Genomic DNA, 16,770 nt, shown 5'->3' on the forward strand with positions numbered 1-16,770 from the left:
TTAACGTTGTAGTGTAGACATACCCTTGGGTGCCATGGCCACCCCCACGTTCATGAACAGGAAGCAAAGCAACATGGCCAGAGGAGCCGAGCAAGCTGGGGCCACATTGCACCACTTCCCCCACCACTGCTGCTGAGTGGTGGGGAGAACAGACCCTCACTGTCAGCGCTGGACCCCCAGCCCTGCTAGGGCAGAGCAGGAGTGGAGAGAGTTGGGCCTGGAACAGAGAAGTTTGTCCCTGCCTTTCTCCTGGCTGCAGGAGGGGTCATGTGGCTGGTGGCTTCCCGTGGCCCTTTTCACCAGTCACCCTTGCTGGTAACCAGCTCCATTTTACACTGTGTTGCCTTTAAACAGGTTTGAATCTAAGGCTGTGGTCTCCAACCTTTTTAAGCACAAGATCACTTTTTGAATTTAAATGCAAACGAAGATCTACCTCACACCCAAATATCCTTGCCCTGCCTTCTTTGTGCCCCTTCTCTGAGTTTACCTCCGCCCCCGTCCCTGAGCACTCCATCCTCCCTCCCCCATCCTTCACTTTCACCAGGCTGGGGCTGAGGGTTGGGGCGCAGACTCTGGTCTTGGATTAAGGGATCTGGAGTATGAGAGAGGCTCTGAGCTGAGCTCGGGACAGGCGGTTGGGATGCCGGAGGAGGTTCTAGGAGCAGGCTCTTGGGAGGGTGTTTGGATGCAGGGGTGCTTGGGGCTGGGGCAGGGGATTGGAGTGCAGGAGAGGGTTCATGACTGGGGAAGGGTTTTGGGATGTGGGCTCCGACTGGGCCTTGCTGACCTCAGGTGGCTCCTGGGTGGTGGTGCAGTAGAGCGAAGGCAGGCTCGCCCTGGCCCTACACCACTCCCAAAAGCAGCCCGCAAACTCCATCCCAAGTCCTGTTGTCCCCTTCTGCTCTGTGGAGATAGGACACAGAGTGGGGGGGGGCACCCTGACATCAGCAGCCTCCTCTCCCTCCCCTGCCCAGCAAGCAGGAAGCTCCTGAGGGGACAGCTCCACGACAGAGGGTAGGAGCTGGACAGCAGTGCGGGGAGAGGCAGCTGAAGTGCTGGCACTTGATAGCCTCTTGGCCAAACCAGTTAGGATCACCTGTCAGAGGCTCCAAGATCTATCAGTAGATCCTGTGACGTGGAGTCCTGTGCAGATACCGCCTCTGTATCTGCAAAAACGCGTCGTGGATATCCACATTGACATCCGCGGATGCAGGTACCTGCCGCGATAAAGGGGATATCCGCAAATTTGCAGGGTGCGAGACGCAACATTTGTATCCGCACCCATAGCCACAAAAAATGAGCTGCAGATAGCTGCGTCCACACCCCCGGATGTGGATCCCCGCGGACAGAAAGCAGATATCCACGGATTTACAGGGCTCTATTCCGGAGCGTGATTAGAACTTAGAGGAAAGATTAAATCAGTCTCTCCCCCATGGGCTCAGAGAGCAGGAGAGTCTCTGCGCCTTCGAGGCAAGAACGCCCTGCGGCCGCCACAAGGGAAGGCTGTAACAAGTGTATCGGCTGCAGACCCAGCCTAATGTGCAGAAAATAGGATTAGACCTTGATCCTACTTAAGTGACACATACAGATTACACTGTGGAAATGGCTCAAGCTTCAGGGAGTCTGGACACTCTGTGTCATTCTCTAATGGCCTCTTGCTTGAAGGGGTTTCGTACAGGCACAAGGGGACTCTGACCCCTAGGAACTGTATGGTTCTGCTGAGGAAATAGACAGAACTAGGAAGTGGAATTACCCTGTACCCTCCCCTGGCCTTCAAGGAGAAAGAAGAGTCTATACTGAACCTGCTGGTAGCCTGTCTCCTGGAGCCCAGCATGGCACCATAGATACCCAGGAGAAAACAGACTGGGAGCGTACTGCAGACACCCCTGGGCTGCTCTCCTGCGTTCAGGCATGCTGTCAAAGATTGCATTCTGGGAGACAGTAGAATTGGGGAGACTGCATTGTGGGGCAGTGTGAGTGTTGTGCATTTTTACATGGAGTGAAAGGCAAAGAGAGGGGCTAATTTGTACCCAGGATGTCTGTGAATCAGTGTATCCACATTCTGGAAAGCTGTAGGGAGCTGTGCATTTGTAGATGGGGGGATGTAGGTTGAGTGGAAGGGAGAGTGTAAACATTTTGCGGATGAAAATGAGCACTTGTGATGAGGAATGCATAGATTCATAGAAACCTAGAACTGGAAGGGACCTCAAGAGGTAATCGAGTCCAGTCCCCTGCCCTCACAGCAAGACCAATCACCATCTAGATCATCCCTGATAGTTGTCTATCCAACCTGCTCTGAAATCTCTCCAGGGAGGGAGATTCCACAACCTCCCTGGGCAATTTATTACAGTGTTGAACCATCCTTTTTGGTTTTTCGATCATGGCAGATCTCCTGGTTAAGCCAAGATGGTCTATTGCCATATTTTCTGTCTTTCCTATGCAGTGGTATAATTTGCTTCTGGGACCTTAATAATGTCCTTTTGAAAAACTGCCAACTCCCTTCAGTTGTTTTTCCTTTTAGTCTTGCTTCCCATGGAACTTCCATGGAACCTTACCAGCTCTTGGAGTTTACTAAAATCTGCCTTCCTGAAATCCATTGTCTCTGTTTTGCTGTTCTCCCTTCTACCCTTCCTTAGAATCATGAACTCTATGGTTTCATGATCACTTTCACCTACGCTGCCTTCCACTTTCAAATTTTCAACCAGTTCCTCCCTATTTGCTAAAATCAAATCTAGAACAGCTTCCCCCCTTGTAGCTTCCTCAACCTTACGAAATAAAAAGAGGCAATACCATAGATTGCTACACTTCCTTCTGTGATGCTGCTGCTGGTGGCCCTGACTTCACAACTGGGCTCCCACACTCTCTGGCCTCCCGGCATGGAAGATAGAGATGCCACCAGCAGCGGCAGAAAGGAAGGGTGCCAATACCATACCACACCACCCCTCCTTCTCCGCCGCCACACAGTGGCACTGGCCTCCGAACTGGGTGCCAAGACAGAAGTCACTGCTCTCCAGCCACTGAGCTTGGACGGCCAGGAAAAACCATAGACACTTCTTTAATATTTCCAAAATCTGCCCAGAGAAAGGCCTGAGGCCTTGTCAGGGAAAACCTGGATGGCTACCCAACTTATCGCCCCCCTCCACTTGTTCCCCTATCCCCTCTTGGGCTGGAAGCTAGAGAAAGACTGCACTTGGGGACTCCCCAACAACCCTAGGGTCCAAAATGGCCAAAAGGTTCTGGCAGACCATTTCCCACAACTCGCACAGAAGAGATGGATCCCTACCAAATACGCCATTCAGTCTTGTCAATTTCACAGTCAGAGGTTTTTTAATGGATCCGTTCCAGAATTTCTGGTGTTTACATTGTGTTTACATCAATTCATTATGTTCTAATTGGTGGTGCAGTTTGAGAGCAAGCTGGCCACCCCGGGTTAAGGGTGCAACTGGAAGATGAGGAGGTGGCCTAGTAAAGACGTTATCACACTGAAGTGCCTGGGGTTGTGGGTTGAAGTCCTGCTCTCATCTGGGTTCAAGGAAGCTAAGCTTTGGGGTTTGTTTTGCAATAGTGTTGTGGGAAGGGCGGTCCCAAGAATTCCAGCATCATTTCTGTGCTTCCTTTGGGGCAGGACTACAACGGAGTGCTCCCTCATTTCTGCACTGCTTCTCAAGGTGTCTCTGCTGGCCCCTGTCCAGGGGCAAGACAACTCCTTTCCCTGCCCCACCTGGCAAGACTAGCAGCTGGGTGTCCCAAACTTCTACCAGCATGGGGAGATCAGATTCCACAGTCCATGACACCTTTTTCACAGCTGTGAAATTGATGGGGTCCTACTCAGGAGAGGACGGAATGCAGGAACTAGGGTGGAAGGACATAATCGCTGCACCATTGAGATAAATAACCTCTCTAGATAAAAATCTCAGTACATTTCTTTTTTGGCAGCATAACTGCGGGTGAAAAAATAAACTCTTCCCAGCAATGGTTATTAAGCTAGCAAGAGCAGAACCTTTGGGGTAGAAAGAATTTTCTCCTTGATTTGCTTTTGAGAAACCTTGTTGTTGTTGTTTTAACTCGTTGGAATTGTCACTTACAAATTTCTGAGTGTAGGAATCTAGTCCCTAGCAACAAGACAGGCTGGGCTCAGTGGTCCCAGCAGGGACACAAAGACAGAATTTAAATGATCATTGCTGGAAGCCAAGTGGCAGCAGGCTAACCTGGGACTGACTTCTGATAGAAAAAAAAACACTCTGGGAAGATTTACTGTTGTGCATCCTAGAAAAGATATGTTATATAGTTTGTAGGAAGCTTGGTGGATCAAGAAAAAATAAACAGAAGGGAGGAAATTATAGAAAATTATCTATATTCATTTTCTTGGAATTTCCATCAAGACCAGTTAAACAAAATACAATGCCCTTGCAAACAAGGCAAAGAATGACATGTGACTAAGACAGATGTATGGATTCATGGCTGACGAGAGCCTAGCTAGAGTAATAGAAACTATGGATGAAAGCATCAGTACTCCATCTAGCATCTTATGTTTCACCTCACCTCTACCCACACCCCCACCTGCACCCCTTCCAGAAAATCTATGTCTGTGCTGTACTATCCATCAACAGATACATAACTTCCTGACCCCTCCTTCTGGCATGGCAGTTTAGGCCCTGAAGCATGGTATTAGATTAGTGGTATTACTTGTAGATAGAGAAGAGAAAGAAAGTGACAGGTTGTGGTAGGCAAAACAATTTTAAAATAGTATCCTTATTTATAGCTGGAGCATTTCAAGGTATTTTGTGTGTTTATACACAAGGTGTGACCGGCATACAAATTAGCAAACGTCTTTTGTTCTCAGCATCTGTTCTTTGCACTGTTGTGCGTACTCATTTTCCCTCTCTCTGCTGCTGCTGTGAAAGTGTCTCCCAGCCATGCTGGCATGTCTGAGCTACACAGTGAGGTCCATCAGTGACCAAGCTTCCCAAGATGGCTCATTTACCATCCTGGATTTGCTTGCCAGGAAGGCAGACTGCTGGCTGTTACCAAAATCCTTTCTGTTTAGACTCAATTCCCCACAGATCCCTTTGATTACACCTTTTTCTCTCTCTTCCTCTCCTTCCCCTCCACCTGAACAGCTTTTGCAGAGCTGCAGACAGACATCAATGAATTAACCAGCGACCTGGATCGCTCCGGGATCCCATACCTTGATTATCGGACGTATGCCATGAGGGTCCTTTTCCCTGGTATTGAGGACCACCCCGTCCTGCGTGAGCTGGAGGTAATGAAATGGCTGGGTGCATGCTCTCCCTCTCCACTGCTCCATGTGCTTACGTAGCTTGGACTGTTTTCCTGGTCCCTTCTGGGAAGCTAAACTGAAAGTCACAGAGCTGTGAAGCACCTTCCCACCTCCCTTGCCGGATCTTATTAGAAGTGCTAGGATAAGTGAAATAAGCACAGAGTTCATTTTAACAAATGGCTGGACATTTTATCTCTTTAACACACTGCTTGCTTCCTCCTGATCTCTTCTGGGGCTGGGGACTGTTTTATTATTTTATTATTTCCCTTGCTAAAGCACCCCGATGGAGCTTGCAAGCCCAGCAGCAAGCTGGCTGCCTGCCTTATCAGGGTTTGGTTTGTTTGCTTGTTTTTTTTTTTAAGTCTCTTTTAATCCCTTTATTGTAGACGAAAAGCAAAGGGTATCAGGCTAGGGGCGGTCTCCTGATTTATTGCTGTTCTCTCTAAAGGATGAGAGAGAACCTTGGTATAACCTTGGTATAACCTGGCCCTGCTCTCCCTTGGTAGCTTTCATTCCCACTCACCCCCCTTTTTTTTTTTAAGATCAGAGTCCATTTTAACTTCAGTCCTCACTGCTTTGTGCTGTGTTCCTATGAGGCTCCTGCAAATGGCAGTGGGTTGAGGGGATCAGCTCATGAGCAAACACTGGAGCTGCAGGAAGTCATACCGATCACCATGCAGTGCTTTCCCTTTGAGACGGTGCTGACTTGGTGCCCCAGTGTGGCACTAGAAGGCCCAGCAGAGGTTGGGATACTTTACAGCTGTTAAATATTGGTGTGGTTCCAGTGACGTCCATGGATCTATGCTGTTAACATCCTCTGAAGACTCGCCCACTGTCTTTAGGATGAGCTGTAAAAGAGAGGCCTTGACCACTTGTGGTCATTACAGCTGCCCTGGTGTTGTTGACATAAGCTGGTTTGGGCCTGCCAGATTCCAGTATGGGTCACTGTGTTCTGTCTACGTAAACCGTCCAATTAGATGTGCTCTTGGCCAACCAGTACTGAGTCTGCTATTGATCAATTACAGTGCATCGCTCTAGAAGTGGCTGCATTTCATGCATGAATGAAGGGATCCCTGCATATCACTTCTATCAAGTCACGCTCTGCTATGAAAGGCATTGTAAAAATACAAAAGATCATTATTATTATTTTAACAAAGGATTGAATTAAAATTAACAAACTGGATTAAAATTAGGCCACTGACAGCAAACTGCTGGCCACCATTCGTGCATTAAACTCAGGCTGCCTTTGAATTGGCTTCTCCCATTGCCAATCTCCAAAACTTTCCAGCCCTGCACACAATGTGTGTTATTTAAATTGCCAAGTAAGCTGATTTTCTAGCAAACCAATGTGTCCGCTTTGTATTGGTTTCACTTATGAAATACAGAACCGCAGGAGTGATAAATGTGTTGCCAATTACACAGTTGTTTAATTATATAATGTTGGTAGAACCAATATATAAGGCTCCAAGATGTTTAGTGAAGAATTGCTTAATGTAGTTTATCATTTTGACTCATAATGAATTACTTAAAACTAGGCTTGGCTGAAAGCCTCAATTAATCTTTTACTGTTTCTCTATAATAAAGCAATAGTCTAAATTAGTAATTAATTTACTTATGGGAGTGTCACTTCTTTTTTGCAGAACAAGTACAAAATGTCTGTCATTCGTAGGGCTTTCAGCCTCCAAGCAGAAGCGCTACTGTTCAGCGAGCCAGATTCACAGCAGTGGTGAAGTTAGAAATAAGGGCATAGTTTCTTTCGGGGTCTTGCTGAGATCGTTGTCCTCTGCTTCACAGGTCCAAGGAAATGGGCAGCAGAATGTGGAGAAGGCCTTGAAGCTCTTTGCCCAGCTGATCAACAACAAGGTGTTTCTGCTGACGTTCATCCGGACCCTGGAGCTGCAGCGTAGCTTCTCCATGCGTGACCGTGGCAACGTGGCTTCCCTTATCATGACAGGCCTGCAGGGAAAGCTGGAATATGCAACTGATGTGCTGAAGCAGCTGCTCTCGGACCTGATTGAGAAGAACCTGGAGAACAAGAATCATCCCAAACTGCTCCTGCGCAGGTAAGATGAGTGGCAGTGGAAGAATGAGTCAACAGTGTGCCCTTGTAGCCAAGGGCTACATATTGGGGAGCATTAGTAGGAGTATTGCCAGCAGGTCTAGAGAAATGATTATTATCCTTTACTCGGCACTGGTGAGTCCACATCTGGAGTATTGCATCCAGTTTTGGGCTCCCATTACAGAAAGGATGTGGACACATTGGAGGGTTCAGCGGAGGCAACCAAAATGATTAGGGGGCTGGAGCACATGACCTATGAGGAGAAGCTGAGGGATTTGGTCTTATTTAGTCTACAGAAGTGAGGAGTGAGGGGAGATTCAATAGTAGCCTTCAGGTTTCTGAAGGGGGGTTCCAAAGAGGATGGAGAGAGGCTGTTCTCAGTGGTGACAGATGACACAGCAAGGAGCAATGGTCTCAGGTTGCAGTGGGGGAGGTGTAGGTTGGATATTAGGAAGAACTATTTCCCTAAGATGGTGGAATCTCCATCTCTAGCAGGTTTTAAGTCCCAACTTGACAAAACTCTGGCTGGAATGATTTAGTTGGGGTTGGTCCTGCTTTGGGCAGGGAGTTAGACTTGATGACTCCTGAGGTCTCTGCCAGCCCTGGGATTCTATGATTCTAAGAAGCTGCAGGGGACATTGTCAGCTGACGGTCAGGGCTCCCTATATCTGTCCCTTAAGACCGGCTGAAGTTCTTTTAAATTGTGCCTGGTTCTGTTACAGCAACTGAAGGAGTCAGGTTAAAACTTAAACAGTTACAGGTTTATTGAGGAAGCTTATAAATCATATGGTTGCAATGGCTATTGTTCTATTTCTTAACTGCTAGCAAAATATAGATCTTAAAAATGGTTACAAAGAAGATAAAGATAGGAAAACAGAAATAATTGTACCAAGTAACAGCTTAATCTTTAAAGAACTCTAAGTCTGTGTACACTTAAGACAGAGGACCACATCCAGGTACAATTTTTACCCCCTTCTGTGCCTCTCGACTCCAGCGTGTCAGGCCAGGGCCGGTCCCTCAATTCCTAGGAAAGACGAAAATACGAGGTGGGCGTCCCCATAGAACCTCGGGAGGTCAGACACCTAACCCGACCAGCAGGTAGAGGGTAGAATGACACTCAAAGTGAGTGTGTGCTGGACCCATCTTTTATACCCATTGGGGTCACGTATTTCTCTTTCTTATCTGTCATGCCAAATGGGGCTGGTCTGTCTTTTGTGAGACCAGTTCTTACAAGGGAGTTGTGAACTTAATTTACACTTGTAAGAGAGATAACTAAATTGGAAGTACTGGGCATTCTTTTCTCAGTGGGGGATTCCTCTCCCAGGGACTGTGTGTTCGTATCAACATGGGTGCCAGCCGGGCACATTCGCATATCCTGATCTTGCATCAAAGCAGATCAAAGCTTAATGGCTATGCTGATTGCCTTAATCGTTCTCTCTCTCCTCATATCTATGTTTTCAGCTTCTCAGGATCAGATGAGCCAGCATAGACTATGCTGATTTTACTGCTCCTTCTCTGCCCTTTATGCTTCAGAGAGGCAAATAAGATGGATGATATGGGGGGTTGGTCTGTCTGGCTACAGACATGCCCAGATGAAGGAACCAGAGTCATGCAGTTGCTGTCCTTGCTCCAACCAGGGAAGAGCCTTAGCTGGGGGGAGGCAATGAAAGTTACATGGCCACCAGTGTCTAAAACACACACACTCACTGGCAAGTACCAAAGAAATGTTGCATACATCAGGATCTGGCAGTGGGTAGCAAGGAAACCTGGTCCAGGCAGACCTTCCAAGTGCAGAACTCCCATCCTATGCTTTTACTAATTGCTCTTACCACTTTCCGTAGCCTCTCTGGTGCTGAGGGGCTGTGGAGTGGGGAGAGGTTGCTTGATCTTTCCATCTTGCTGCACTTGGAGCCCTGGGAAGGCTCAGCATGGGGGGAGAGTGGCTCCAGGCGAGATGACCCAGTTGACACTAATAAGCGAGAGTGTGTAGTAGAGGTTTGGACAGCTTGACAGTTAAAACGCATTACTCAGCATTGACAGGCTGACCCCTGACCTGCAGGGACATGAACAATTTCACTCTTATGTTTTCCAGATGTCAGGTTTTTTATTCCCAGCCCAGGTGGTTTCTTGATGAGCAGTTCCCATCACTTCTAACCTGGTTATCTTGAGGAGATTGGCTTTGTCACTTCTTTCCTATTCACCTTGGGGGTTGGGAGGCTCGAAGGGGCTGAGGGCCCTGCTCAGAGTTGTCTTTGACTGTTGGGTCGGTTTTTTTTGGAGGGGGGGGGAATTGGTTTTTTCTAAATAAAAAATGTCCCTTTGCTTCCCCACACGCACACACACAGAGCTAGCTCTTGGCCATGAAGGAAGCAACTGGAAGACAAAAAGGGACAGGGCCGATGGGCTTTTGATGGATGCCCTGTTCTGTTGTGCAGACAGAAGGGAGGAATAAGGGGGGGTCAACAGAGAGGGTGGGGGATTATGAGCGAAAGAGAGACACACGAGAGGTAATAGTTCTCCTGGACCAAGTTTAAGCCCTTGTGCAATCATCCATGAAAACATACGATCTAGTTAACCCCATGGCACTAGAGACAGGGAAGGGGAATGGATGGTTGGTTGGAGGCCTCCCGATGGTGTGTTGCATTTTTCTTTCTGCCACCAGCCCACGTAGCATGCCTGAAATGTCACGGTGCGCCAATGCCTCCACCCCAAGAGAGCTGGACTTGATAAATGGGGTGAGCTGAGCCACATCTGGAGGCCTTCTCTCGCCATCACTGGGTGAAGGCTGACAGGGCCATCCATCTCACTGGTGCCAGATGGCCCCTGAGGTTATGCTGGTATCTCAATGTCAGACAGTTTCTCTTCCCCCTGCACCTCAGTCCATCTTCCAGCTGGGTTGGCAGGGGACGCAGGTGCTGGATGGAAAAAACTGGGTTAAGGGTGAGAATAAAAGCAAAGGCGCTCCCTTGGGACACACAAATGGTGTGGGGAGAGCATTCAGGGGCAATCTTAGCATGTTTCTTAGCGTTGCTCTGTCTGTTTCGTTCTACTGCCAGCCAGGACTATGTTGGTGCGGCTTTACGGCAGAGGTAGGACTGGCACATGCTCAGAGATTTTGCTCTGGTGGTTCTTGCATCTCAGCCACGTTTCTTCTGTCGAGTAGCACCTTGCTAGTCCAAACAGAGTGAGGGTGACATGGAATTAATTCAGATAACCAGGGACTTGGAAATGAAGGAGGAATGTTTTGATGTAACTTGAAGTGAGACATCACTTGTACCTAGAGCTGTGGGTTTCCCATAATCTTAAATGCAAATGCTGCTCACACGTGATACAAAGCATGACAGTGGGTGCTGCTCACCCGTCAGCATTTACTGATCTGCAGGGTCTGATCTGGACAGCGGTCTTTGTGGAATATCTTACATAAGAACATAAGAACGGTCATACTGGGTCAGACCAAAGGTCCATCCAGCCCAGTACCCTGTCGGCTGACAGTGGCCAATGCCAGGTGTCCCAGAGGGAGTGAACTGAACAGGTAATGATCAAGCATCTCTCTCCTGCCATCCATCTCCACCCTCTGACAAACAGAGGCTGGGGACACCACTCCTTACCCATCCTAGCTAATAGCCATTGATGGACTTAACCTCCATGAATTTATCTGGTTCTCTTTTAAATCCTGTTCTAGTCCTAGCCTTCACAACCTCCTCACACAAGGAGTTCCACAGGTTGATTGTGCGCTGTGTGAAGAAGAACTTCCTTTTATTTGTTTTAAACCTGCTGCCCATTAATTTCATTTGGTGGCCCCTAGTTTTTATATTATGGGAACAAGTAAATAACTTTTCCTTATTCACTTTCTCCATACCACTCATGATTTTATAAACTGTATCATATCACCCCTTAGTCTACTCTTTTCCAAGCTGAAAAGTCCTAGTCTCTTTAATCTCTCCTCATATGGGATATGTTCCAAACCCCTAATCATTTTAGTTGCCCTTCTCTGAACCTTTTCTAATGCCAATATATCTTTTTTGAGATGAGGTGACCACATCTGTACACAGTATTCCAGATGTGGGCGTATCATGGATTTATATTAGGGCAATAAGATAGAGAATATCTTATTCTCAATCCCTTTTTTAATGATTCCTGACATCCTGTTTGCTTTCTTGATTGCTGCTGCACTGCGTGGACGTCTTCAGAGAACTATCCACGATGACTCCAAGATCTCTTTCCTGATTAGTTGTAGCTAAATTAGCCCCCATCATATTGTATGTCTAGTTGGGGTTATTTTTTCCAATGTGCATTACTTTGCATTTATCAACATTAAATTTAATTTGCCATTTTGTTGCCCGATCACCTAGTTCGGTGAGATCTTTTTGAAGTTCTTCACAGTCTGCTTTGGTCTTAACTACCTTGAGCAGTTCAGTATTGTCTGCAAACTTTGCCACCTCACTGTTTACCCCTTTCTCCAGATCATTTCATAGAATCATAGAATAATAGGACTGGAAGGGACCCGAGAGGTCATCGAGTCCAGCCCCCCGCCCTCAAGGCAGGATCAAGCTCCGTCTACACCATCCCTTATGAATAAGTTGAATAGGATTGGTCCTAGGACTGACCCTTGGGGGACACCACTAGTTACCCCTCGCCATTCTGAAAATTTACCATTTATTCCTACCCTTTGTTTCCTGTCTTTTAACCCATTCTCAGTCCGTGAAAGGATCTTGTTCTAGAAGTAGGAAACATGCTGATCTGCTTTCTCATTGTATCACAGCACACTAGCTTTTTTTTAGGGTCACCTGCTGCATGAGACATAATGCTGGTGGTTGTGCCTGTAAATCCCTGGCTATCCAGGTGCATGTTTGCATTGAATTATTGTTTCAAAGGTTGAAGCAGGGCCTCAAAGAAACCTACTGCAGGAACTACAATAGGCCTGACCTTGTTTGAGCTGCTATGTTCGCTTTTGGAGTGCAGAGCTTTTCTAATCAGCCTGTGCCAGATCAAAGCAAAAGGGAAAAACCTTGGCATTTCTGCTTTTTTTTTTTTTTTTTTTTTTTTCCATTTCAAATGTGGAGGAATTGTATGGAATAAAAGGTTCCTTAGTTGTAAGCACCCGATTGTATCCCTTTTTCTGCATCTATCAGTGGTCTCATTAGACCGTAAGCTAGTCAGGGTAGGGACCTCCTTTCTTGTATGCTTGTACGGTACTTAGCATGCTTTTGAGCATTTGCATGGCAGGTCCAGATATTATGGAGATGAGCGAAGCGTAAAAGCCTACATGGCCAGGATAAGTGACAGTCCCAGAGTTTGGGCTGGCATGGAGAGGGCCGTGGTAAAACATTCCACCTCACCCCAGACCTTCTCTGGACCAGCTCTAGGCATTCGGCTGCTGTGGCCCAATCAATTCCACACGTGTCTGATGACACGGTGCAACAGAGGTTGCAGGGTCACTGTGATAGAAGGGCTTTTGTTCTATTTATCTATGTACTTACTTGACCTTCATCCCTACGCAGTCTCTGAGTATGCCACAGTCATTAATAGATTTTATCCACATCCAGGAAGGAAGGGAACTTCCCCATGTGACTGTTGGGGACTGAGGCAAAGAGTTGCTGAAGTGACTCATGCCAGGTCACATATGGAGTCTGCAGATGAGACAAAAATTGAATGTAGTTGCCTGCGTCAGATTGGCACCTCTGATTCCAAGATGAAAGGCTGCGTACTTCTCCCGCTTCCCTGAGCCGACTGTGTCCCCATGCTCATACTGAAAGCATTTCAGGGCCCTATCTCACCCTACTCCTATCCCATGGGTTGCTGCGTGATGAAAGAAGAGGGACAGCTCTGTGCTAACCAGCAGTCCACCAGTCCACAAACAGAGACGTTGCTTGACACTGAAGCCAGCAGCCAAAAAGCAACAGAGATCGTTTTGCAGCAGGGGGGAGTTTTCAGGGATTCCTCCGGCCGCAGTGAATATACTTGGCAGGAAATTGCTCTAAATCTGGCCCTGTTTGCAGAGGCAATAACTCATCTCAGAAATGGAAGCTCAGTTAATTTCCCCCGTGGTTTGATGAGTCGCTGTGAAGGCGTCTTCAGCCTGAGCCATCAATAATGGCTTTTCACTGTGCTCTAAAAATACAAGGCTGGTGATCTCAGCACTAGAGCCTCCCATCTCCTCTCTCTCCCCACCATCTCTCAACCCATTACCCTCGCTAGTAGGTTTTGCCCAGAACACAGTGGACCACATCAGAGCTTGCCTAGCAGTGTCATATTCCGATTGCCAGACACAGAGAAGCCAGACGCAGCAAAAGGGCCAAACCCACAGGGACTGTGTGTGGCCAGCCATCACTTTCTTTTAGTTTCCTGCCTGCTTGAAACATGTTTGATTTTCTTTTCTTGGTGTCTCAGACTCAGAGGGATTGTGTTGGAGCTAGATGTAACATGGGAGCCCTAAATCTCTGCACCACCCAGGAAAGGAATTAAGCCAGAAGCAAAGGTTCTTCATCCTTAAAGAAGGCTCCGAGAGAGAACCCGGCCAGTCCTTTGGCAGTTGGAGTCTGGGGGTTGAACTTTTAGTGCTCTTGAGGGTAGCTAATGTGATCTGGCCTGAAGTTTTACAACCAGTTTTACAGGCAGCCTGAACCAGTGATCTGGGCATAAAAGGCTCCATCTCCTATTTCTGATGTCCCCCTAGCTAGCCAGTCCTCTTAATGCAGCCCTGCACTCACATGCCCTTTTCATTTTGGGCGGGCAATGGTGCCAAGACAGATTTGCAAGCGAAATACATTAATACAAAAGATGAGAAGTCACCTTCTAGGATTTTATCCAGGGTTGGACTTCTCTGCTCAAACATTTCTGCCTCCATTAAGTTGCCATAAACTTCATCTGCCTGGTAAAATCCCTTTTGGGGTTGTAAATGGGCTGGGGGGAAAGAGACACACCCTACACAGCTACCAACCTCTCTATCATAGTTCTCACCCATCAACCTCTCTATCATTTGATCATTCAAAGGGCTCTTATGGCAGAGCTCCTTTCTGTGCTATGTGAACACAGGATGGATGTTACCACTTTCCTGGAATTATGGAATTAAACAGCTGATTCATATTGTAAATATAAGAATGTCTTTCTTTCTCTCTCTCTCTCTCTCTCCCCCCCTCCCTCCCTCCCTCCCTCCAAGTAAGGGATATGCTGCCTGAACCCCAACCCTCCTCCCCCATGTGCCGCAGAGGGTGAGTTTGTTTTGCATATGGCACAGCCAGCCACCTGCATGACTAGTATCCGTACTTGGCCAGATGGTGTCATGCCAATGCATACACAAGGGGCTGTGGGAAGAGGTCTCTTCTGCAGCGGCAGTGGCATTTGAGAGCCTGACAGTGGGGCGGGAGGAGATGGTTATTGACTGTGTTTAATCAGAACTGAACACCTGTGGATTAGTTCTGTGAATTATCCTCCCAGAAAGGGCAGGTGATGTCGGCAAACCAAACAAACCCAAAGAGCTTTCCTTATCCTCCATTTCAGTTTGCTTGTAATTTGATCTTCCCACTCCTGGTCATTACCAGCCTCTTTGCAAATGCAAACAGTAGCTCAGCAGGGGTGAGACAGTAGGCAGGGATAGAAGCACGGCATGGAGGGATGCCTTACAGATCTAGCTTTCATGTATGACAGCGCTGCAGGCCCCAGTGCCAATCTTTTTCTCCTATGGACACAGATTGCCACTAGGTTAAAGCAAAAATCTCAGTGGGGTGGTCCTGATAGTCTACAACTTTAAAAACAATGAGTGGTCCTGTGGCACCTTACAGCAGAAGGTTGTAGGACCCCTGTTAATGAGGCTAATTAAGTGAGCTGTATGTGTCCCATGCAGAGCTTTTGATGTGGAAATGCAGATGTTAAAGGCAGGGGAAATTGGCTTTGTAATGCACCAACCAGTTAATGTATTTTTGTTCAAGCCCAGGGTATCCCTGTCAAATCTGTAGATGAATTCCAGTGCTGCAGACTCCCTCTTTAATTTATTAGTGAAATTCCTTAGTAGAAGAATGGCTACTTTTAAATCCATCATTGAGTGACCGGGCAAGTTAAAATGTTCCCCTACTGGTACATGTGTGTTACCATTCCTGATGTCTGATTTCTGTCCATTTATCCTTTGTATTGGAAACTGTCTGGTCTGTCTGGTCATGGCAGAGGGGCATTGCTGGCACTCGATGGCATATAACACATTAGAGGATGTGCAGTTGTATGAGCCCCTGATATGGTGGCTGATGTGGTTAGGTCCTGTGATGGTGTCGCTTGTATAGATGTGTGAACAGAGTTGGCAACGGGGTTTGTTGCAGGAGCAGATTCCAGGGTAAGTGTATCTGAGGCGTGATGTGTGGCTGTTAGAAAGGATTAGTTCTACGTTATAAAGTATCAGCTTCCCCTTTGCTGCCATACCAACCTGGATTGACGCCGCACCGAGGAATGGAAGATGACCATGTGGCATACACATGTTCTAGCAGCAGCAAAGGGGTTAGCACCATATGCAATAGCTATTCAAAAGAGACCAAAAGATACAAAAGAAACAAAGCCCAAGAACTAAAAAGCTAGCTTTGTGCCGTGAAGATCCAGAGGTTTCATTTGGAAGCCTGCAACATAAAGGTCTCGTCCTGTCCTGTGGATCTGAGAGTTCCTTGGGTATTGTTTAGTATGCAAACCATTCCGAGTTAGAACATTTTGTTCTAAGTTAATAATGAATGAGCAGCCACAAAGTGAAAGATTATTTTATTTTACTTTTGAGCTCTCTAGTGGCAACACTTGATAATTGGTGTTCTGTTCTTTCCTTCTTTCTTTTTCTTTATTTCACCTTTCTGCTCTTCCTCTCATGGGAGACTGGAGGAAAGCTGGCATTAAATCAAATGACTGTCCTCGTCCCTGGAACAGGGAGCACATGACAGTTCAGAGACTAGACAAAGCAAGGGAAAATTAATAACATAAATATTGATTTTGGGGGCTTTTCCACATCCTTTTTATTTAGTTTGCTTCCCAGCACCCAAGTGAGTGAGAGGAACAGCCTAGGGGCTTTCATTTCTTGTAGTAGGCTGTTTTGGAAAGCTGTCCCTGGAGTGTACTTTGTCCCTGTTATGTGGTCAATATGAAAAGGGTTTTCGCGGAGTCTGGGGCCTTCATTTTCAGAAGTTTGTGTTTTCAGAGATGGATCTATAACAGCCTTCCAGATACCAAGCCAACCATGGAGTGAAAAAATACAACCTGCTGAGGGACTAGTGCGGTGTTGTGAAGGAGCTGTTTGTGCAGCTCAGCAGACTTCTTCTGACGCAGCAGAGAGAAAGGGAGGTCACTCCAAAAACACAGCAGGCGAGAGCTTAAACTTTAAAGCAGTGGTTCTTAACCTGGGGGTAATTACCCCTCGAGGGGTAATTTGGCATATTTCAGGGGGTAGTAAGTTTAAAATATAATG

At 47.0% G+C, this 16,770-nt stretch overlaps 1 protein-coding gene across 3 annotated transcripts in view; it reads left to right on the plus strand.

Moving 5' to 3' along the window:
- PLXNA2 (plexin A2) overlaps positions 1-16,770 on the plus strand; it is a 324,357-nt gene that overhangs the window by 281,110 nt on the left and 26,477 nt on the right. For all 3 annotated transcript variants that reach the window (XM_075909971.2, XM_075909972.2, XM_075909970.2), the window contains exons 21-22: positions 5,121-5,263; positions 7,076-7,344. In XM_075909971.2, the coding sequence (XP_075766086.2) occupies positions 5,121-5,263; positions 7,076-7,344 (412 nt within the window). The remainder of the gene's footprint in view (positions 1-5,120; positions 5,264-7,075; positions 7,345-16,770) is intronic.

This window comes from Pelodiscus sinensis, chromosome 27 (genome assembly GCF_052426305.1).
Source record: "Pelodiscus sinensis isolate ZL-2025 chromosome 27, ASM5242630v1, whole genome shotgun sequence".
NCBI classification, from domain to species: domain Eukaryota; kingdom Metazoa; phylum Chordata; order Testudines; family Trionychidae; genus Pelodiscus; species Pelodiscus sinensis.